Below are 23,808 nucleotides of genomic sequence, written 5' to 3'. Positions count from 1 at the left end.
ATCTCTCTGGCTGTGCTCGGATGGCTGATTCCCCCCCGGCCCTGGATTCTGATAGTGAGTAGACTTACTGAAGGCATGCTACTAAGATACAGGGTAGGAAGAACAGCACTACCCAACCAGGTCTGTAGGGAAGGAAGCTCAGACAAAGGTCTGCCTCTCTCCTGCTCTTGTGCTTGTGGAACCGCCAGTGAGCAAGAAGTGTTTCTGAGAGCTCTGTCCTCTATGTGTGAATGGAGCTTGCAGTGCTTTGCACAGCTGTCTGTTTGATAACTTGTTTTGTAGTTTATTCCTCCCAATAGACTAGAGCACCTGAAGGTTAGGGATCCTGTGTCACTCCCCCTTTGTATTCCTGGCACCTGGTAAGGAGTGAAGCAGACATAGGTGGGATACACAGAGGGGGGTTTCCCCTTTAGCTAGGAGGAGGTGAGTGGGTTTAGGGGCGCCAGTTGGAGAGCAGGGTCCCTGGTTGCCCCTTGATCCTTTTATTGTATATTTTGACTGTTCCCAGCTTCCTCACTTGATTTTTTTCTCATCTCTGCAGGATCGGTAAGCCAAGAGCCGAGGATTCAGGCGAATACCACTGTGTGTATCACTTTGTCAGTGCTCCTAAAGCAAATGCCACCATTGAAGTAAAAGGTACAACCCACCAGAGGCTCTCCTAAGCTCTGCTTCGGTCTGGACCTCAGTCTTTAGGCTCTTCTCGTTTCCATGGTGGGAGGCGGTATAACGTCCCGTTTAGGACACAGGCGCAAGGACTCAGCTGCCTGAGTTAAGACCCACACCCCATCACCTACTTGCTGTGTGACTGTGCAGATTACTAACTTCCCTATGCTTCCATATCCTCATTTGTAAAACCTACCTCATGGGTTTGTTAGAATTAAATAGTTAATATAGTAGATTAAACCATGTGAAATTGCCATTTTTGTATGTTAAAAATGTTTGAATGTTGGCAGCTTCTTATGGTCCACCCTCATGTAAAGCTCTTAGAACGGTGCCTTCTGAGTATTGTTTCACAGGCCTCTCCAGTGGTCCAGCAGTATATGGCAAAGGACAGTGTGCAGTGTAAACATAAACTTTCTGGGTAATTCAGTAGAATTTTAATAGAAACTCTGAGTGCATGGCATTTTTGAGATGAGGTTATAGCTGGAAGTCTCTAGAAAGACCAATAGAATTATAAGAGTTGGAGCTACTTAAGTAAATCATTGATCCCAACTTTCCTGTGTTATTTCAAAGAAGCAGCTGAGACCCAGAAAAGTGAGTTGGTGGCAGTGCTGGTATATAGCTCAGGTTTTGACTCCCAGTCTCGTGTTTTTCTGTTTTATAAAATGACCCTAGGGAGGCAGGCCACTGTTTGAGGTCAGACTGAAGAGATGAGGGTTTTTGTCTTTTTCATTAGAAGGACACGATCTTGTTCTTTAAATCCACAGGGTAGTCCCTAGGGGCTGGAAGGATAAGCTTAGGAAATAGGAGGGGCCTTTATAAGAGGTAGTTAGAATATTCCTTAGAATATTTGGAAGACTAAAAATTCAGATTCAAGATTAGGTACATTCAGAGTTTCTGTTAGGTGGTGTTACCAAATGAAAGTAGTGTCTCGGTGTGTACACAGCCCTTACCAGGAGTTGACAGCAGGGACAGCTGGTGCCTCCTCTGGCTTCCAGATTGGATTCTGAATGCCTCAAGGGGTTGAGTCACAGTGGCATGGCTCCAGTCCACACAGGCCAGAGAACCTGGGATTTGATTAACTCAGTGACTGTTCTTGGAGAGATCTGGGTTTATCTCTGTTTTGAAGAATGCCACATTTGTTCAACATGAGGATGAAGGTGTGAGAAAGCATTTTCTCAGCCAGCCAAGGGTCTTTCCGCCTGGGTGAACTGAGCTATGTGGGGAGACTCCTCCATGTAAGACCTGGGACCTGCACCATTCCAGGCTAAGCCTTTGGCACAAAGTCCAAGTGCAGAGGGGAACAGGGTGGGTGAGAGAAGGTAAGTGGTCTGTCAAGTTACTAATTACGGGATAATCTCATACAACTGAAAGTCGTGACTCACTGTAATCATATTGATTTGGCGTTAATGATTTCTAAGCAGCACTGTCAGGAGTGGAAGCAGAGGTGGTTTGTCCATTGGTTTGGCTGCTCAAGAAGGTGGGGTTCAGTGGCACCAAACATTGTCCCGCACATTCTGTTGAGCAGACACGAAGTAGTGGTCTGGGGTGGGCAGAGAAGAGGAAGCTGCAGCAAGGGCGTTTTCAGAGGGAGTCACAGCTTACAGGTCTCGCCCTAGGAAAGGCATGTACTGGGCACGGGTGTATTTGTGCAGCACCCTGTGAGGGAGGATCGGGCAGGTGGTGATATCCCAGTTTTAAAGGTGGAGACCTTATGAGAATTCTATTTTGTGACTAGCTTAGACAGATATGTTAGTCTGCCAGGGAATTCTAGTCTTTCTCTCTTCCCTCTCCTCTAATAGACAGACACACACCCACACCCACACCCCCCCACACCCCCCACCCACACAAAGCATTTTCATATCAACTTTCATTTTCCTCAGTGCTTCCAGGGTAGGGTAAGAGACAGTTATCTTTTTATAGCTGTGGTTTGAACAATCTGCTGAGTAGTAGATGAGAGGTGATTATACTTGAGAATAGAGAAATGCAGGGGATTCAGGGAACGTAAGTGACCTTGCTGAAAGGAGTCTGAGAATCTTCATTTAACTATTCAGAAGAGTGATATAATTCAGACCGCACATACGCGTATGTATTTCTTCAGCATCTGTTCTGCACTCAGCCCTTTTCTTCCCCATCTGACATTTCCTGCAGGTCAGACTCCCTGAGGGGTTGTTTGGGCTCAGCACTGTGGGGAGTGAGGGACCTGGGTTAGCCAAGGACCAGGCATTTTATGTCACATTACCAAATCTTGAGTTACTTGTGGTGTCCCCCAAAAAAAGAAGGCTGAAGGAATCAGGGAGGGCCACATGTCTGGGGGGAGACCTGAGGTGGCAGTGTATTTCCATCCTAGCCTGTGGATCCCTATCAAGAAAGGGATTTCGAGGGTGGTAGTATGGACACATAGTGAGGAAGACCTCGTATATCTAAAGTAGGGTTTGTTTGTTTTTTTCCCTTTCTCTTTTTTTAAAGGATGAGGATGAAGCACTGTGTAAACAGGAAGATGCTGTTACTGTTTAGGATTACATTTCTTAGCTATTGGGCAGGTGACCTGAGCATATGCTGGAGGTAGAGGATGGAGCAGGGCTGGCCAGTGGAGAGGAACAGCAGTGACTGGACTTTTGTGGGACCACTGCCCCCCCTAGCCCGGCCTCCCGGGGACCTACTTAGATAACTGAGGAGGCATGACTCCCCCCAGCTTTTTGTGTCTTCCAGAGACACCAAACCGTATCACAGAGCATGTATAAATGAATAGATGTTGGATTCTCCATCCCTGTAATTATTTAACTTTTCTAACCCTTCCTCCCACCCTCTTCCCCTTTATTCTTTTCTAAAATTAAAAAAAAAAGTGCTCATGAAAGAGCAAACAAAAATTTTCTGTGTAATTGACAAAGATAAAGTCCGTCATGACTCCCAAACCCTGTCCTCATCCCTGTCATTTTGACTAACCCAAGAAACAAAGCGTTTGTGCTTTATTGCCGCTTTTGGAAAAGGATTTTGGTGGCCATCTGATGCCAGCGCCGCTTGTGAAAGGTACATCACAGTCCCAGGAGGGTTTGCGTGTCCCATCTTAGCAGGCCCACCATTACCATCGGGCATTTCCAGTGAGATTCCGTCTTTTGGTGTCTCTGAGAGCCAAACGGAGCTTGTTTTTTTTCCTCCCTGCTTCTTAGCTTTTTGTCTATTTGCATATTATGACTAAATGTTAGTGTTTCTGTAAGTGAACTTGCTCTGCATCCCTGTTTCCTGCCCTGTCACGTGGCCTTACAAATGGTGTGTCAGAGTTCTGGCCGAGGTAGACTGTGGTGATGAGGACAAATGGCATTACGAAGAGTGGTAATGCACATCTAACATCTGTGCAGCACTTTCAGCATGCACAGTGTTCATGGTCGTTCATTCGTTTGATAGGTGGCTAGTTTGACAGATGAGGATGCTTAGAGGTTGTGACATGCTTTAGGTCAGAGCTGATGTGGAAGCTGGTTCCGGCTCCGAATTGCCTTACTTGAAAAGACTTTGAAAGCATAAGAGTATCTTGAAGCTGCTAGAACATTTTGAACATCAACCTTAGCTCAGATAACCATACCTGTTCTTTCTTGTCCTCTCTGCAGGGTGCTACCCTGATCTTCCTTAATAAGAATGGCTAACATTACTGCGCATGTACTGTGTGCCAGGCATTGTGCTAGGTGCGTTACTTGTGCTTTTCTTCTCCTTTAATCGTCACAATTTTCTGAGGTAAATGCTATTGTTATCTCTACTTTCCAGGTGACAAAATTGAGGCTCAAGGGAATTAAATGACTTGCTCAGAGTGACAGAGTTAAACAGTGGAGCCAGAGCCCGTGCCCCAAAGCACTAAGCTCTGTGGCGTGTTCAGCACATAACAGTTAGAAGGCCTGAGGCCAAGCGTTAGAAGAAATGGCCTCTAACCCTGGCCCTGCCATTAAGCTCATTGTGACCCTGACCAGTCTTTCCTTCCTTGGGCCTCAGCTCCCAGTGTTTGATGAAGTAGGGTGAGATAAATGGTCTTGATGGTTCTGTAAGGCTCTAACGGTCTGTGGTTCCCTTCAGTGGTCATGAAAGTTTTGGTTATTGAAGGAAATTATTTCTAAGCTTCTTTTCCTAGTGGTACTAACTGTCAGCTTCTCAACTTTGAGATTGTCATCTTGGTACCCCTCCCCACTTCCGCTCAGTCTCCCTGTCTTATGGGACACTCCCTCTTTGTAGTCCTCTGATTTCAAACGCTGGTGCCAGGAACTGTGTTAGAGCAGTGGTTCTCAGACTTGATTGATGTGTATGAAATATGGCCAGGGCAGCAGGCTTATTCAGAGCACTCCAGGTGATTGTAATGTACATCCAAGGTTAGGGTCACTGTCTTGGAGATTTCAGTGCCTCCTACGCAGGGGTTTCACCTGCAGGAAAGGGAGAAGCCTCACCTGCAGGAGGCAGCACAAGTCCCAGATGGCTCTGGCCTGCATAACCCAGGGTGAACCTCCTCTGTAGAGAAGTCTGAGCCAAATACCAGCCTCCTTCTTGCTTCTACCTTGACCAGTCTCGTATTACTTGTTGGGCTTAGCCTTTGGCTGACAGTCAGTCTTAACTCTCCCTCTACCTTTAGCCAGGCCTCTAATTTGCTTATGGCAAAGATGAGGTAGGTGTCTCTGGGATTTGATGTTTTGCATAAAGGAAGCAAAGAGACCATCTCTTCAGTATCAGTATGTTTACTTGGAAACAGCCCACCCACTGACAACACTTTTAAGGATGGAGTTTCTTTGAAAATGAGTTGTGAAGTTATGAATTTACTTTGAAAAGTGAGTACCAAATAAGCAGTCAATGTAAGAAGGCCCCATACATTTCTTAGCTCTATTGTGTTTATGAAGTCTGACAATTAAGTTTGTGAACTTGTTGCAACGATGTTGCTAGCCTTTTTTGATATCAGGGATTATTCATTATGAATTTCTGGACAAACAGCCAAGTTTACTATTTGGAAGTGCTGAAAAGGCTGCGTGAAAAAGTTAGACGACCTCAACTTTTCGCCAACAATTCATGGCTCTTGCATCACGACAATGCGCCAGCTCACATGGCACTATCTGTGAGGGAGTTTGTAGCCAGTAAACAGATAACTGTATTGGAACACCCTCCCTACTCACCTGGCCTGGCCCCCAATGACTTCTTTCTTTACCGGAAAATAAAGGAAATATTGAAAGGAAGACAGTTTGATGACATTCAGGACATTAAGGGTAATACGACGATAGTTCTGATGGCCATTCCAGAAAAAGAGTTCCAAAATTGCTTTGAAGGGTGGACTAGGTGCTGGCATTGGTGTATAGCTTCCCAAAGGGAGTACTTTGAAGGTGACCATAGTGATATACAGCAGTGAGGTATGGAGCACTTTTTCTAGGATGAGTTCACAAACTTAATTGTCTGACCTTGTTTTTATCAGCATCTTCAGCTGAACATACCTCCAGTCTAAAGTGACACTTTTTACAGCCAGCAGCCTGGCAGAGAAGCTGGATGCTTTGCTCTAAGTGCAGGCAGGTCAGGCAGCGGGGGGTACTAAGGAACATGCATTTGTCCTCAGCCAAAGGCCCAGGTAATAAAACTGGATCAGGTTTTGTTGGGTAACTAAGAGTCTTTTGGAACTCCTGCACTGCCATTTGTTAGGATTCCGGAAAGATATACATTAACTAATGTGTTAAGAGTATGCAGCTAACAAGGCCAGAGATTGAGTTTATTTCCAGTGGGTCTGTGATCTCTTTTGACAGTCTCTTTGTTACCTCCTCACCACATCTACCCTCATTCTTGCCACCAGTCTGTGCCTCCTGAGAGGGTACAGGGAAGCAGGGAGCATTTGCTGTGTCAGACTGCTCAGACCTACCTTCAGACCAGCAAGACCTGGTTAAGACATTCTTTATTAAATGGCAAGCACCTGTGAGGTGAGGCATCTTAATCAGTATCAGTAGGCCATTAATCAGTATAATTTGTCGGTATCTGACCTGATTAAACCTTATTAGAGTCACAGGCAAAAGTCCTACTTATATCAGCAAATGGGGAGAGAGCATATAATAATTAGCATCTCTTTGATTTCTTAGAACTCAGAATGCCAGAGTCTAAGCCTAGCCTTGGCGAATAGCTCAATTTAAATGTATATTTTTGACCCTGAGCTTCAATCAGGTGCCAGAGTGATCTAGAGATGTAATTTAATCCTCTCAAGACCTATGAAGTATGTGGGTAATATTCCCATTTTACAAAAGCAAATGCTGAAACCCAAAGGTCTAGATGACCCACCTTAGGTTACTCAGTTGGTGAGTCATAGAGTGTCCATAGAGCCCACATTTCTCTGACTTAAAGTCCAGAGTTCTTTTCTTTACATCATAATACATGGAGTGGTTAAGCTCTGACAGGGAAATCAGTCTTGCCTCTGGTCTAGAGTATTCTAGTCCATCTACAAGCAAAGATAACGTTTGGGCAATTTGCTATGCATTTACCAGTAATACATGTTGTATTTTTTTTTTTTATGGAGTCTCTCTAGTTTGGTTTATTTCCCATTTAATATGGTAAAGTTCAAAAAGCATGGCCTCTGGAGTCAGACAGCCCTGAATTTGGATTCTAGCTTTACCATTGACTAGCAGTATAATTCTAAATGTTAAAATCACTTTTCCAAACATGAGTTTTCCAATCAATAAAAATGGAGTAATGTCTGCTTCATCGGGTGGCCGTATTTTCTTATCTATTGCTGCGTAATAAATAACCCCAAAACATAGTGGCTTAAAACAGCAAACACTTATCGCCTCACAGGTTCTGTGGGTCAGGAATCAGGGAGCTTATTGGGGTGGTTCTGGATCAGGGTTTTGAGCTGTTGGCCGGGGCTGCAGTCATCTGAAAAAGCTCGACTAGGGAAGGAGGCTCTGTTTCCCAGGTGGCTGCCTCCCGTGGCTGTTGGCAGAGGCCTTAGTGCCTCATACATGGGCCTCCTAGGCTGTTGAAGCATCCTTCTAGCATGGCAGAATATGTGATCCCATAGGGAGCAAGGAGAAAACCACGTCTTTTGTGAATTAGTGTCTGAGGTGGTACACCTTTACGTCTTTATTTTGTTTATTAGAATCCACTTACTAAATCCAGCCCACATTCCACGGGAGGGAGCTTAGGCTCCACCTCTTGAAGGGAAGAATGTCAGAATTTGTGGACTATTTAAAAACCACCACAGGTGGACCTTGAACCCTAAAGGCCCCTCTCTGACCACTGCTGACATGTGCTCTGAGAGCCTGGTTACCTTTCTTGCTGTGGCTCTGCTGTCCTGCTCAGCTGCCAGGGCAGGCACGGGTTTTCCAATTGAGCAGCTACCATAAAGGATAGAGAGAAGTGAAAAAACTTTTCACTGACCCAAAGGCTGACATGGTAGTTGTTCTAATCACTCCCTGTAAGGCAGAGTGTTGCAGGCTAGGTTAATTTCTCTATGCCCAGTACACTAGTGACACTTCACCATCCCAAGGAGGGGTAACGAGGGCATTGGTCTCGAGTGCATTAGGTAGAGGGGATATTCCTAAGCTTCACTAAGTATTCTTTGCTAAATTGAGGAGAAAGCAACAATAGATCTAATGCTGAAAACTTCCTTGTAGGCTTACACTGTATGAGCATGGCCAACAAAGTGGTGGGGTTAGCTAAATTCCTAGTTAGCTAAGTTCCTAGTGGTGTTCTCCTCCTAAGCACCAAGGCAGGAGAAGACCACCCTACTCCTTTCTCCAGGTCTTGACCTTCAAATCTTGGGGTCATTCTTGACCCCTTTTTCTCTCCCATCCCACATGTAGTCCATTAACAAATATATTCACTCAACCTATAAAATATATCCAGAACCTCCCCGCTCCTGCTGTGGTCCTCATCCAAACCGCCCTCCCTCCTTGCCTGGATGACTCTAAAAGCCTAATTGGTCTTGCTTCCACTGTTGTTTCTCTGCAACTATCTCCACATAGTAGCCAGAGGGAGCCTATTAAAACTTACAGACCATTCCATACCTGCACTGGGTGTTCACCAGTGGCTTCCCAGCTGACTCAGAGTAAATGCTGTCATTCAGTGGCCTACAGAATCCTCTCTGACGTGGGCTCTATTCTCTGATTGCCTCTCCTGCTGTCTTCCCTTTCTCACTGTGTTTCCGACAAACTCCGCTGTGCTGTCTCTTGTACATAACAAGCACACTTCTGCCTCCGGGCTTCTGACTTTCTCTCTGCTTGGCGTGTTCCTCCCGCAGATGTATGAGTGGCCTACGCCCTTATTTTCTTCCTGACTGTGTTAAAATTCACCTTATCAGAAAGGTGTTTCCCCACAACTGTGTCGGCCCTGGCATGTAGTGGGTGCTCAGCAGATGTTTGTCAGATGAGTGAACCACAGCTAGAGGCAGCGTGTGGTGCTCTTCTGCGCCTGTATCTCCCAGCTCCCCCATGATGGTGTGCTATAGTTAGTGTGCGGCCATCGGCTCACTCCTTGGAGTGCTTAAGAGGGTCCTTAATGTTTAGTGACTGAAGAAATCTGTGAGGAAGGGTGACCAGGTCAAACAGTAGGCCTTAAAAATGACCCAGTGGCTGTGGGGGACATTTGGCATGGTGGGAACAAGATGGAGTCAACTTGACCCACTCCCTTTTGTAGTGAGGAATTTTACCTGGAAAAACAAAAAGGAATTTGCCTTATAATGTCCTATCTAGAAAACATCTTGCACTGAGTGGTGCTGAGCAGCCTGTTTGGCAAGCAGTGGCTGTGGAGACAGCTTGGGGCTTGCTTGGTCCATTCCTGTGCAGAGGTTTCTGGAGCTGACCTGGGAAGCCCAGTCTCAGAGAAGCAGCACGTTGGATTATTTTTAAGCCAAAAAGTCAAGCCAGTCAGCGGGGAACATGGGATGAGCCCATGATATAATACAATTTCATAGGCTTTTCCAGTCTCAGAATGAATGCTTTGACATCTATCCAAGAACACTGGACATAGGCAGGGGCTAGAATTATCGTCATTTGATAATGGGTATAGAGCTGAAGTACAGAGTACTTAAAGAACCAGCAAAACTGGAATCGGGACCAGGCCTATTGACTCACTTTCCCATCTTGCCAACAAACTGACATGTGGCCTGCTTTGAGTTTTATTGCTTTCAGATTACTGTAACTGGTGAGGTATGGTGGAAAATATAGTTAAGATCAAAGAAGGCCAGATTCAAAGCATTGGCCTCCGTCTCAGGCTTCTTGGATCCTTGAAACTTACCTAATTGTTAAGTTGCAGGTGCTGTTTATTTCTTCCTAAGTAATCTCTAAAAGCAGAAAAGACCAACAGCCCCTGGCATGTCTAGAAATCCCCCCCAAAATGGGGTTCATTGAGATTACTGCAAATCAAGTGTACAAGTCACATTCTTAAGCTGTTAAATAAAATCTCTTGGGGCACTAGTTGAGTTTCCTGTTCATTCCTCATTTCCCCTTGTGGAGACCAGTTTGCTGGATTTCCGCTGTCTTGGGAGGGCCTTGGCCATGGATATTCATCAGATGACTTCTCCAGGCATTCGCTGTTTTCGCAAACCCTGCAGGAGAACTTGGTTTTACATGTTTGATTTCAGGGATCCCTTAAGGGGATCATAAGGGAACATATGACATTGGACATAATGCACAATTATTGTTAATGCGAGTGTTTTGAAAACAACCATAACTGGCAGAGGAGATGATAAGGCTTCTGTTTGCTTTAGAGGGTGGCATCATTTAGGGCAGTTGAGCCTGTGCCCGCTTTGAGTAGGTTAGAGAACCACGGTTCTACATTGTTAGTAGAACTTCACACATGGTAACCCTTGTGTCTGCTTGGGCTGCTTTGGTGGACAGGAGGGAGGGGCGGGGTTGAGGCTACTGCTCTGCTGTCACCTGAAATGCATGTCATCCCAGCTGAATTTGAGAGAGGGCCAGGGCTCTGTGCCAGTAGGTGGGGCCTCTGGATCCTGCTCGGAATTGGCTCCCATGGTAACTGTTCACACTGTGTCTCACAGCTGGTCCTGACATCACTGGCCATAAACGGAGCGAGAACAAGAATGAAGGGCAGGACGCCATGATGTACTGCAAGTCTGTTGGCTACCCCTACCCAGAGTGGACCTGGCGCAAGAAGAACGGTCTGCCCCTGGTGAGTAGAGGCAGCCCGGGGGCTCTGTGGTCGGTCGCTGGGATTTCTCTTGTGGAGGTCCAGGCGTCTGGGCCAGCGGCTGCAACTGCCATGCTGGCCTGGCTTGGGTCACCCTTTCTAGAGTCATGAATCTGAAGGTCACTCACAGTCTGTCCAGCATGGACTCCCTGTACATGGTTCGTTACAGCTGTCTGTCTGGTAAGGGACAGACTGCTTGCCTTCAAGCCAGGACACTGAAAGCTAACTCCAATCTTAAAACTTTTACGATTATTCTGGTCTATTTATCCTAAAGAAAATACTGTTCTTGAAGTGGTCTAAACGTACCTTGCTTGTTTTTTGAAGACAAGACAATGAGAACAATTACTAGTGTATTCCTGGAACAAAGGAAGTGTACTGCTTAGGAACTGAGGCAGCCTGACCGGGCCCACGGACAGCCTTACACATCGGACATTTGACAGTATCTGTTCCAGAACAAGTCAAAGGAAACCTCTTTTCCCACCCTCGCCATTATTCTTGATAGTATTGGGCGAGCCAGAGCTTTAGATTCTCACTTGCTCTCTGATTAATGGTGTTTGACCAGTGTCCTTTTCTGTCAGGGGAGTGTCACGCATCCGTCCTGTCCTGAGGCCTTGCATGCCCAGCACTGTACTTTTCAGGCATCCTGGAGTATCAGCCTTGAAAATCAGAAGGGACCCTAATCCAGCCCCTTTGGAAAGGTTACATATTGACCAGAGTAAATTAGGGACAAAACTAACGGTCGGATCCAGTTTTTTTAATTTTAAGTCCATTTTTCTTCCCCCTTCATGGCCTCTCGATAATAATATGTCAGGTGGTGGGTGATAAGGACTCTAATATGAACACTGATGACTAGATTTCAGAAATCTTGAATCAGAGGATTGGGGTGAGGAATGGAGAGGTGAAGATGCTGTGCTGAGTATTTTCAGAGCAGGCCCTGAAAGATGAACAAAACATTTAGCATTCTGAGGTGCTGGCAAGGAAATGCCCGTTTCTCTTTATTCGTCCCTGGTGGGAGGACCCTTGAGCATTTGGAAGTCCTTAGTGGAAATTTTCATCTCTCCTGTTCTCATGCCCACGAACTCTTGAGAAACATTTAAAATCAAACATTCTTACTTCCTCTTGCTTTCAAGCTGTGTATCATTTGGGAGACAGAAAACTTTTAACGAAAGAGGGAGAGGGAAAAGAAAAGCTATTTCTAGGTTGATGCCTTTGAAAACCATTTTGTGGAACAGCCTAAACTGTTGGGTGCTGAAATAAAATGTTTTCAACTTGTTCTAGACACTAATTTCAGCAATTCTCTAACCTCCTTTTCTGGTCAAATCCCGTAGCTTTCATGGACCTGGACCTCTTTGTGTTAAAGAGTTTAGTCCAATCCAGTTTCCTCTCCCGTCCCCTTTCCCATGGCCTGCAAGGGGACTGTCTTCTGTGTGGGGGGGGAAAGGTTACAAGTATCACTCACCTGACTTTTCTTGTCATCCACTCTTGGTCATTGCTGCTTCTGTGGCCTCACCTGACTGGCTTCTGGGTGGCAGGTATCCAGATGCTGGATCTTGTGGGAGCTTGTGAGAGTTCTTTAGGTGGCCAGTTCTGATATGAGATATCCACTCTGAGGGAACCTCTCTGATTCTTCCTTCGCTTCAGACATAGGGGATCTAGTCTGAGCTTTTTACTGCCTGGGTCTGCTCACCTGGAAGGCACCCCACCCCCTAAGGTGGCTCTTCACATGTAGGAGTGCAGGCTGCTCTGCCTTCTTATCTCCAAATCACCCTTTTCCTAGATTGAGAGGCATAGTCTCCTGCCTAAACAAATCCCCCTGGAGGAAGAGCTATTTTCTTGTTGGTATCTCTCATTCTTTGAGTGATTCTCTTGGTGCCTGTTCTACTTGGCTCTCAGGTGGAAGGCTACGATGCCAAGTGTAACTCTTTTCCTGTTACCTCCAATCCTGTCTTCTCCTTTATAGAGTGGGAGGGGCTAATGTGGTTTAGGTTATGACTGGGGATAAGATTGCTTGAGGGGCACCCTTTCAGTAAGCACTGGAAGGGCTATCTGCCCCGCCATTTGTTTGTGCCCTTTTTTTTTTTTAAATCATGGGGTATTTTTATGCCTCTCTCCCTAGTCATCAGTTTTGTGACAGTAGGACAAATCATACTCAGTATCTCATGCATTGATTGAAAAGGTGAAAATGTTTTGCATTATGATGGTATTGAAAAAATACCCATTGAGGGCATGTGGGCCAAAGATGACACTAATTTGGTCATAAGTGAAAGACACAGAACTAGTGAGTGAGTAGAGCAGGGGTTAGAGAAAGTTGGCAGCTTTTCAAGGCCTAGAGTTGACGCGTCACAGAGTAACTCTTATTTTGAAGGCTGTGTGTTTCCTATTTCAGCCATACCCACACTCAAATGATGACATGATTGTATGCTATAGCTAGACATCATTCTGTGGATTATCTTCCCATTTGCTTTCTACTAGTTCTGATTATGCTTTAGTTGTTGAGTAACAGCTGACACATGAATCAGTATTTTCGCCGCCGGTATCCCATGAGATGGGTGCTGCAGCCAGCCCCAGCTCCACCCAGACCCCGGTCATGTACTCTCATCTCTGCCCTCCCATGTGCTTGGAGAGTCCTGACCTACTTGATCAGCTCTCCTTCCCCAGTTTAGTTCAAATGTTAGCGCTTCTCTGAAGCTTTCCAACTCTTTCTGGCAGTGGTCACTCACTCTGCGCCCCACCGTGCCCCTCCATCCACATGCCCTATTGGGGTTTTCCCTCACATTCCTATAACCATTCCCTTGGAGGTCTGGTTCTGTCTTGAAGCCAACCTCCTTGTTCATTTTTGTGTCATACTTTTTCCCTTTCTATCTCACCTTCCCCTTCTTAAGATATAAAACATGTAGTGTACATTAGTATTTGTTGAGTGAATAAACTTTTCTTTAACCCTGTAATTCTGTAAGGAAAGGGAACTTATGAATTTTCCCAACCTTATTACTAGGAGCGCATTGTTTGTGGAAGAAGTTTAAAGAGGGTTTCCAGACTTCTCCAGTGTGAAGTAGATATGCTGACTGAAGTCAACAGATAGGCCTGGGGTCACCAGATACGACCGATGTGGAGGTCACAGCCCTCTTCCAGCCTCTCCTGTTACAGTCACTGCTGGGGTTTGAATAGTGTTTTCTGTGCTGAGTCAGTCTTTCCCAGGCCTACAGGGTAGGCCCTCTGTTCACTCAGAGAAGGTGGGGAGTCTGGAGGACCAGCAGCAGGAGGCCTTACTGCTCTCTTTCAGGAGTGTGTTGACATTGCAGAGAAGTCAGTAATGAGTGCTCCAAGCTCCTGGGACAAAGGCAGGACTAGACATGCTCCCTCATCCCAGCCAAGGTCCTGCTAAGCATGGAGAACAGCATCCCTCTGTCCGGGCGCGGCCTCACTGACTAACCTCTGTGTGTTCTCACTTTTCCTGGCCCTGAGCAGAATATGGCCAATGCCTCTGGCCGCTTCTTCATCATCAACAAGGACAATTACACCGAGCTGAACATCATGAACCTGCAGATCACAGAAGACCCTGGCGAATATGAATGTAATGCTACCAACTCCATCGACACTGCCTCCGCTGTCACCATCCTCAGGGTACGGAGCCATCTGGCCCCACTCTGGCCTTTCTTGGGAATTCTGGCTGAAATCATCATTCTCGTGGTGATCATTGTTGTGTACGAGAAGAGGAAGAGGCCAGATGAAGTTCCTGATGGTAAGAGCATCCCTACAAAACAGCTGTAATGTTGGGGTTGGTCCGTTGGATGGTGTACAAGCACCCAAAGAGGGCTCTCAGGAGGCTGGGACTCAGCCCCAGAAGGAGAGAAGGAAAGTTTTTACACTGTTTCTCATCCCCTCCCGAGGATCAGCCACCGAGAGCTGTAATTACTAGCTCTGTCCTTCCCGTGGGGTGTTCTCCAAACCCCAGTCCCATCTGCCCTCAGGCCCCCTGTGGGTAATGGGCAGCTATCCGTCTCTTTGTTCAGTTCTGTCCTCCTTCAATACAGATCATCAGGCAGATTGAGCTTGAGGAGAATCCAAGTCAAGCCTAGAAGCCACACCCACGATCGCAGGCCACCTGGCCTTTCAGGCAGATTGAAGGTATCTAACTGGTTGTCACATGGTTGCCTGGTGTAGCCTGTTCAGTCAGCCTGTTCTTGGGGAGAGCCGTGGGAACAAACCAGCTTTTGGTTCCCTCAGTTGCTTCCTTCAGCAGGTTTTTAAGGTTCTAGCTGCAGCCGCGCCTACCTACCGTTTCACTTTTCTGTCTCACAGACAAGAATGGTGGAGAGCATCTGACGCACCCCCCCCCCCAAGTTTAAGACAGAGATAGCTACACAGCGAAGCCTGAGGCCACGCCCAAGGGGCCCTGTCAGGCTGACCTAGGACCAGAGAAGGGCTTGGTCATGGCAGCAGACCCACGGAGAACTGTTTAGCTTTGGGAGGAGCAAGAATCTAAGATTGTTGGATGCTCTTAAATTCAGAAAAACCCTGGAAACTTTTTGTGTGATTTTTGTCATGGATGTTTCATTTCTAACCCTGTGATGACGGTCAGTGGGGAGCTACTGGTAGACACTTGTATTAGTGGTACCTCGGGTTCCTAACCATCTCCCCATCTCCACCCTCCCGCCCGGTAGCATCACCAGCAAAAACAAACTACCTAATCAGCCAGCCGCCATTGCCACCACTTGCCTGTCACTGACTAGAGAGAAGGGTGAGGCCGGCCTCGGTGATGGTGACGATGGCGGCTGTAGTCGGACTGTTTGGGGCCTGTGCTCTGTGGTACTGTACCCTGTCACACAGAGTTGGCCTTGTCCCTCTGGCTGCCCAGTGTGTTCGGGAGAGGACTAAGGCAGGTCTGGCGCTCCCTCAGAGGGCGCAGCCCTGAAGGCTCCTGCGGACTCGGACCCTCTGGAAGGACATGTTTGGGAGCAGTGGCCACTTCCTTCCTGTCTTTTCCTTTCTTTTCTGCGGCTCCAAATTCTCCCTGCCTGTGCTAAGTAGAGAGTATCGTAGTGAGGCTGGTGAAGGGTTTGTGTTAAAACCTTCAATGCGTGTAGGAAAAGTTGACAATGAGAATGAACTATTATAGATGGAGGAGCAGGGATAGACCCCAGCTGGAAGCAGGCTGGCCTCTGTCAGTAAACAGCCTGTCCCTGCAACGCGAGAGCAGTCCCAGGATGCTGTGATGTGAAACTGCCTTTTTGGGGTTCTCCTGTATGCACAATGCGTGTTTTCTGGACTGCTCTTGGTCCTGCTACCCATCTGGATGCCCACGCAGAGGAGTGAGTGGTGTTTGGAGCTGAGAGCAAGGGCCAGCTGATGGGTGTCAGCGCTGGCTCTTTGGAGCGGTTGTGCCTCACTCCCAAAAAGGCCTTTTTCGTCCCCTCAGAACGCTTTGGCTTTGCTAACTACCACCTTCTCAGCCCTCCCTTTGAAAAGGTTGAGAAGCAAAGAGGTAGGGAAAGGCACAGATGGGCTTCAAAATCAGATGTTTGAATTTGAAGATGAGGCAGGCCCCTACTGTCTCGGTAGAGTGAAGCACCGGCCTGGCATGTCCCTGTCAGAGCCTCATCCCCTGGCAGGAGGCCCTTATTTACCAGGCTGCTGCTCCAGCCTGTGGGGAGGACCTGCAGGCTCGTTTTTTTGAGGAGCGCGTAGTACTGGCTCCATCTGACAGGGGCGCACTCCTGCACCTACCCGGGGAGGCAGCTCTCTGTTTTGAAGAGCTCCGTGGCTGTTGAATTCAAATGGGGCCAGTTTGTTCTAGGAGACACCAGTGGCCAGCACATCTTCTTTCTGAACAGCTTCCTGGAGGGAAGAGACTTCTTTTAAGCTAAATTATAGACAGTGGATGAATCTTGCTTTTATAAAAGAGATGACTGCAGGGAAGGTGCAAAGTAAACCCCCCTTGCTCTATCTCTTGGAAGAAGGAGGCAGGCAGCCTTTACTTTTTTGTTGTTGTTGAATTGGGGTGAAAAATCTGGGATGCTGAAATTATTTGCCTTCACTCCGCTCCCTTGCTGACAGGTGGTGTGTGTGGCCCAGGTGCCACTGCCCATCCGCCAGCATTTCCCTCCCCTGCTTTTCTCTGTCGCCTCTCTGCCTCCTTCTCTCCAGCTCCTCCCTCTGCCTGCCCCTCTTTTTTTCTTATCCTTTCCTGGAAGTAGTCATTTAACAGCAAAAAAAAAGTTGATCGTTCCTCTGAGTTTTCCTTGTGCTGTGACTTTTTCTTTTGGGGCCAGTTTCCCCTCAACTCATATGCAGTTTGTGTAAGAGCTGACTCCTCACATATGCTTTCTTTCCATGTGCCCCTCCCCAAACTTACATAGAGACATATGCATACACTCTGTTTTGGAATGAATAAGTTCAAAACATGATGTCTAACAGAACTGGAGTTTTAGAGGTGATGAATTTTTATCTATAAGATAATCATCTGTGGCTCTTTGCTGACTTACTTATGCCATTGTGAAAATGAAATTTTATGGGCCTGATGTGCTTTTTCTCTGCCAAATAGGTACTTTATTATCAAGATTATACCTATGATCTATTTCTGACTCCCTGAACTTTTTTCATATTAAAAAAATTCATATAAAACAGTATTCATATTTGGGCAGTCTGTGAGTTCTTGGTAACTCAGCCCCTTATTAGAAGAGTACTAAGTGAATATTACAAAGGTATAAAAACAAAAATTTGAACTTACAGAGTTTAGCCTGAGTGTTTTACTAAAGCAGGTATTGCTTTAGATTTCTCACATAGAAAGTGCTTAGGGCTAAGGTTTAACTGCTTCCAGAAAAAAAATATAAGGTTTAATATGCTTCCAGACATATCCCATGTCTCAGGATATCTTGTATGTGAAACACATCCAAATCCCTTTTAGTCCGTCACGGTCTCAGGGTTGGCATGCAGTGGGTTGTCTTGGAGATAGATTATCTGCATGTCTCCTTTTACTTTGAATGTTTTCAGGAACAGGTAGATCCTGGAGCCAAACAAAGGCTTCATTTTTTTCCTTTACACACCTCTGACTACACTCTCTGAAAACATTAACTGGTAATTAATTGTCTGAAAGACCAGGTCCAGCAAGCATCCCTCTGGTCACCATCCATCTCATAGGTGGACACCTGCTGGGAGCACACCTTCTGTGTGGGCTCCCTGCTGACTGACCCCAGAGAGTGATTAGTGTGTGCCTTCAAGTCTCCCCTTGCCAGTTCCCCGCAGATATGGGGCATGGATCTGCTTAGCGGCGGGCGCCTTCAGTTTACTGGACATGTCAGTGACCTCAAATGAAAAAAATAGCTGATTTAAGAAAAGTGCTGGTATCAAAAAGAGTTTTCTGTTTTCACGTGAGGGGATAATTTTTATAAGCAAGTCAAAAGGGCCCTTCCTTTAAGTTACTTCCTTTGAATAGAGAAGATATTTGACGTTTTGGGGGGACCATTTTTAGTGGCTCTGATATATCCAAACTCTTACACACCTTAGAATTAAGAGCTATTCTAATGTTCTAAAATCTATTAGTTGGGCAAAATATTTGGTAACATAGGAAGCTTTACAACATTCCAGGAATGTGGAAAAAGAAATGCGACTTTTTTAAATGACGTGCAAAAGTCACATTTGGTGTCTCTTAACTAGGGGTCATTTGGACCAGTAACAAGTTACCTTTTGGAGAAAATACAATAGGATCTAACAAAGAAAGAAATTGGAAGTAACCATTAATCTTTCTTGGTTAATCTGTTCTGCTGAGTTCAGACAGAATTTAAGTGCATTTAGAAACCATAAAACCCCATCCTCAGTGACACGAAGGCAGTGAACAGGAAAGGAGCTTTGACCAGACAGTCCACTCCTGGTCATTTTGACTTTAAAGCCATCTTTTTGGAGGTGATACTGTATCAGGTAATCCATTACCTACTAGGCGTGGCCGAGGGCCCTTACAGGCTGAGGCAGGTGTAGGGGAGTGAGGGCTGCAGCGCATCCTGTTGGGAAGACAGGATTCTGATAATACACTGTGTGCAATGGCTCCACCAGGAACTTCACTCAGAAGACAGATTCCAGAGCATCTTGTTTCCATCCCCCCGCAGTTCTGTTCCTCATCTAGCCAGTGGCTCTAATACCCAGGTGCAGAGAACAGTCACTGATTAAGCAGCTATCTTTTGGCTGAGGGTTTGGGGGTATGTTGATATTTGTCGGTTACTATGACTTCTTTTTTTTCCCCCCTCAATTGCATCAAACCCTTAAAACATGGTGGTAAGTGAGCGATATGCATGCTTTTGGAGTTTGTTTAATCTCCGCTTCAGTCTATACGATGCACAGTTCATAATGTTAACACTTTTCAAGTTTACTTCATTCACTTTCACAACTAATTTGGATTTCAGTTTGCTGTTTAATCCTCATTTACTTTGATTTTTGTACCTTTTTTTCTGTAGTTCTGTTCTTTCCCTCTCTCCCGATTTTCCTGTTAGAGGTTGAGTTGTTTTTTGTCTGACCTGTAAAGGGAGAGTGGTGCTTCATTCAGATAGCGATTCAGTCCAGGAAAATAGGAGACACAAGGCTCTTTTCTTTGCTCCTTGAAAATGTGAAAGTGGATTTGGGAAGAAAACGATGAGGGGCTCGTGCGATTGAGACATTAGTGTGAATAACAGCTGTACCCACTTGCAGGCATGGCAGCCACGCCAGAGCAGCTCGCTGACACCCCGCCTGTGCACGTTGTCGGCTTGTTGGGCTGGACAGTGGTGTTCCTACTCAGACACCAGGGCACCCCTACTACAAAAGAAAGAAAAGCTTGGTGTGACATGCTTGGGTCAGTGCTGACAGCCTCATGCTTTGAAAAGAATTAGCCTGGCTACTGCAATTACCTACCCCCACCCCACCCCCCGCTTTTTCTTTTAAAGTTGGGAGAAGATTGGTGATATTCTTGAATCCGCTGTCTTGCTTTAGAATTTAGAATTTTGTTTTTCCGGGTACACAGCCAGAGCACTGAAGCTATTCTAAGTTTGCTCTGGTGTCTTGTCCTTTAAGTCCCTGAGTGCTTAGTCGCTAGCATGTAGCTGAGCTGGCTTGGCCGGGATGTGAGAGCATTAGGGTGTCGCGGTGAGGGAGGATTTAGGCTGGGCTTGTGTGTCTTACTACCTGATACGTCTTTGTATATCTCCACTGCATACACAGCACACAGACGTCTTGGGTGTCCTTGAGTCTTACTTTGTTCTCTGTATCTGTTTGATAGTGTACTATTGTTAGAATGCTGTGGACACTGGTGTGTCGCTAGACTATTGTTTTGGCTGATAAGTCATTGGTTTGTGGTTAGTTTTTTTTTTTTTTTTTTAATCTTTTTTTGCTCCAGTCACTGTGTGTGCTGGCGGTAGCTTTGCCTCTCCGTTGCCTCCCTCAAAGGACCAGGTGGAGCAATGTCTCCCTGTGATAGACATTCCTCCTGATGCGTGCTCCTGCGGGCACCTACACTGAGACTGTAATCTCCATAACTGCTTCATGTGCACCAAGCCCTTGTGGAATCCTGCTGAGCGTTTTCCTAGAAGACTTCAGTGAAATCAGACCGTTCTGAACCAGTTAGGCCCACCCGGCTTTTGTAAAATAAAAAGCAACTAAGAGCAGTTACTGGTTCCCCCTCCTTAGTGGGCTTTTTTTTTTCTTTACAAACCATTCTATCATATCCCTGCTTAAAGGGGACCAAGTTGCCCTTAGTTGAAAGGAAAGAAAAACTTATAAAACAGAACCATAATACCAATTCAATTTAATAAGGCTTCTAAACTCAGATAATGGAAGCTTTTTTGATTAAAAAAAAAAAAAAGATACCTGCTGGCTCATCTGGGTTGGGTCTGGTGTTGGCCAGGGCACAATGCTGAGCCTGTCTCTCTCAAGTCTTTCTAGAGGGCTGACCCAGAATCAGGTAGAGCTGTGTGGCTTCCTCTTTCTCAGTCTCATTCTCCACACTAAAGACTCCTCTGAAGATTACAAAACAGCAAGAACAGGTCCTCTGGGGACGTGGGGATGTGGCTAAATGGATAGAACACACACGGCCATCTGTATCGCAGGGCTGAGTTCAAGTGGTGCATGCATTCACCACAGGAAAACAAACAGCAGGATTTTACAACTGAAATGTTGGTTTGTCTTCTCATCTATTTAAGAGTGAAGCACTGGAACTTGGGGACAAGATGAATATATGATATTGTAGCCTATCTGTCCACTACAGTTGCAGTTTTTCATGACAAGCATTCAAAGTGTTAACTAAAACCATTGAAACAACATACCTGCCATTAAAAACTCGAATCTAGAAGTAATAACTCCATGAGTGTTTTGCACCTCCAGACGGAATGGCCTTGAGTAAATGCTATGAACAGCCATGTCTGCCACCTGCCATTTGCTGTGCTAGTAATCCTTATGCAGGGTCTCACAATTGTCTTTCTTTTCCTGTCTTTCATGGATTATTAAAAAACAACGCCTGTGTAGATGATGAACCAGCTGGGCCAATGTAAGTACTTTATTGAACATTGATTCAATAGTTTGTGATGGGATTATTTTGCATGTGTGGTTTAATGTGTGGAGTAGCTGAGATGACGGGGGAAGACAGTGTGTGGAAATGAACAGTGCAGTGTAGACCTGTCAGCCTGACAAGCAGGTAACTATGGCCATTTGATTCCCAGGACAGGTGGTACAGTTTTTAGTAGCAATATAAAGTGGAGTGCCATACAAAAACATTGTTTACAATCTTGCATATCCCATCTGCTTCAGTTGATACTGTGGGCAAAATGACCGGTATTTCTGAGACTTCAGGTTTTGTTCAGTTTCAAGCTGGGCTATAGCATAAACAAACTCTGTGGCCCCATTAGCAATTCTGTGTATCCAAGAGATGGAACTGCAAATTTGCATCAACCCAAGATGAGTGGAATCTTCTAGGGTGGGGGACTAAGGAGTGAGAGTCAGGCAGATAGTGCCCAGACCAGGTCAGTACCAGAGGGCAGCGCTGCCTGTCGTAACAGAGTGTCTCTGATCACTTGAGAGGAGAGACGGTGGAGTTCAGTGAAGCAAAACCACCGTGCTCACCTTTATAATAATTAGATGGTAGTTTACTGCTCAAAGGGAAGGTTAGCTGTATACTGTCTGTCATGGGAGTCAAAGCGTCTGTTGATTGAAGGCGTGGAGGCACTTTCCACAGGGACCCTTATGTACTAATATCGTGTAGTAAAATTCCCAAGTTCACCAGGGATGGTAGTAAGTGAAAGAGTCCTGTGTTTCCATGTGTTAAGACTTTCAAAAGTTGTTGCTGACTTTAACTCTTGTAATGTAATTTTTCCTCCAAAGGAAAACCAACTCAACCAACAATCACAAAGATAAAAACTTGCGCCAGAGAAACACAAATTAATTCCTACTTATAATGTAAGTATGGCGTTCCTTACACGTCTTAGCTGTCACATTCACATGAATGTGCCTCTGTTGACCTTGTACAAATCTGCAGTACGTGGTGTTTTGCTGCATGGCCTTTCCATGCCGATAGAACTGTTATGTCTGCCCAGCGGAGCGGCTGGAAGGGAACATTTTCCAGCTGCGTGGTTTCACAGATTTGCATGAATGCTATTTCGGAATATGTATGGTTTCAAAATAAACCCTTTGTGCTACTGTTTCCCTATATCTTCAAAAAGGTAAAGATTAGATTATCACCTTCTGAGGTGGGTTGTTCCCTGAGGCCATTAGTCCCACTAGGCCTCTGAGGCCCAGGCAGGAATGGCAGCGGCCCTGCCTGCCTCCCGCCAGGCGCATGGAGACCAGAGTTTCACACCACATCCCTGAGCATGCCATTTGAGACAAAGCTTTGTTTTGTGTGGCAGTTGGTGTGGCTTTAAGCAACAGTGCACATTCCCTTCTAACTTCCAAATACTCTTTCTCCACAGTACTTTAGGTTCCTGAAACTGGTGGCAACATGACCTGCTAAATTTTCCGCTGGGACCTCTGGTACTGTCCCCTCTAAGCGAGCGAGCGGCACCACAGTGACTGTCTAAAGCATGCCTTATTGAGCCTCTCCCGCAGGGCGACCTCGCCAGGTACCTTGTAAACAGTGCTTCAGTGTAGAAGGTGTAAACTACTTTGGGCTTGATGTGCTGTGAATGTTGCTTTCTTTTCCTTTATTAAAATATTTAAATAGAAGTGAAAAGGCCCCCTGAGGATCGGCTGGTGCATGCGCCATTTTTCATGCAGCTATTAAATTGGCCAGGGTCTAAAATGCACTGCTGCCATCTAGTGATGCATTTTTGTAAAGTACAGCAAATCTGCAGATATATACAGTATATAAATATACATATATATTTATATTTTGGGGGTGGGAGAAATGCAAAATAAAATAAATGCTTGTTTCATTTTTAAGCTGCTGATATTCATTCCTTATTGTATGTTGTCAGAAGAGGAAATTGTGCAGTTCTGGTACATAAAGATGAATAATATAAACTGAAATTTATAATTTTAAGGGCTTAACCTACGACTCTGAGAAGCTGGGACAGCTCACTGAATGGATATAATGAATTGCAGTATATATGTATGATTGCTTTTTAAGTGATTATTTTTTCTTTTGTTAAATCATGTAAATTCTTAAATCCTTTTGCACTGATGTGCTGAACTTTATTAGTATATTCAGTTAAGGCAAACTTTTTATAATTTACCATTTGTTTTTAGTGACTTTGAAATGTTCTAGCATGGTATTCTATGCAACTAGCTATTCTTTGGGGTTGACACTATTTTTCACATTGATTTAATGGGTGAGTGTAGATTTCTCACCTGGCAGGGCTCTCACGGTTTGTAACCGTAGGTGCATGTGCTTGTATTTTGTGTAATTGTTGAAGTGCAATGATGTATAAAAAAGTGGATTCACCTGTTTTTAAAAATAAAACATTGATAAAAGGTGTTTGGAATAATCATCTTTATTCTAGTATCTTCTCTAATCCTAAGGAGGAAGCCGTTTTCAGTGCTTTCAAGCTCCTTAGA

The 23,808-nt window shown here is 45.5% G+C and overlaps 1 protein-coding gene across 5 annotated transcripts in view; it reads left to right on the top strand.

Annotated features, from left to right (window-relative positions):
* Positions 1-23,728, top strand: part of NPTN (neuroplastin) — a 70,661-nt gene extending 46,933 nt beyond the window's left edge. For 3 of the 5 annotated variants that reach the window (XM_019667937.1, XM_019667941.1, XM_019667939.1), the window contains 6 exons: positions 542-636; positions 10,655-10,785; positions 14,269-14,542; positions 21,286-21,307; positions 22,138-22,212; positions 22,725-23,728. In XM_019667937.1, the coding sequence (XP_019523482.1) occupies positions 542-636; positions 10,655-10,785; positions 14,269-14,542; positions 21,286-21,307; positions 22,138-22,198 (583 nt within the window). In that variant the 3' untranslated portion in view covers positions 22,199-22,212; positions 22,725-23,728. The remainder of the gene's footprint in view (positions 1-541; positions 637-10,654; positions 10,786-14,268; positions 14,543-21,285; positions 21,308-22,137; positions 22,213-22,724) is intronic. The other 2 variants (XM_019667940.1, XM_019667938.1) reach the window with 1 other exon arrangement.
* The last annotated feature ends 80 nt before the right edge of the window (positions 23,729-23,808 follow it).

The sequence above is a fragment of the Hipposideros armiger genome, unplaced genomic scaffold (genome assembly GCF_001890085.2).
Source record: "Hipposideros armiger isolate ML-2016 unplaced genomic scaffold, ASM189008v1 scaffold_511, whole genome shotgun sequence".
NCBI lineage: Eukaryota > Metazoa > Chordata > Mammalia > Chiroptera > Hipposideridae > Hipposideros > Hipposideros armiger.
Note: the sequence above shows the minus strand (reverse complement) of the source record. Positions and strands in the feature narration are given on the sequence as shown.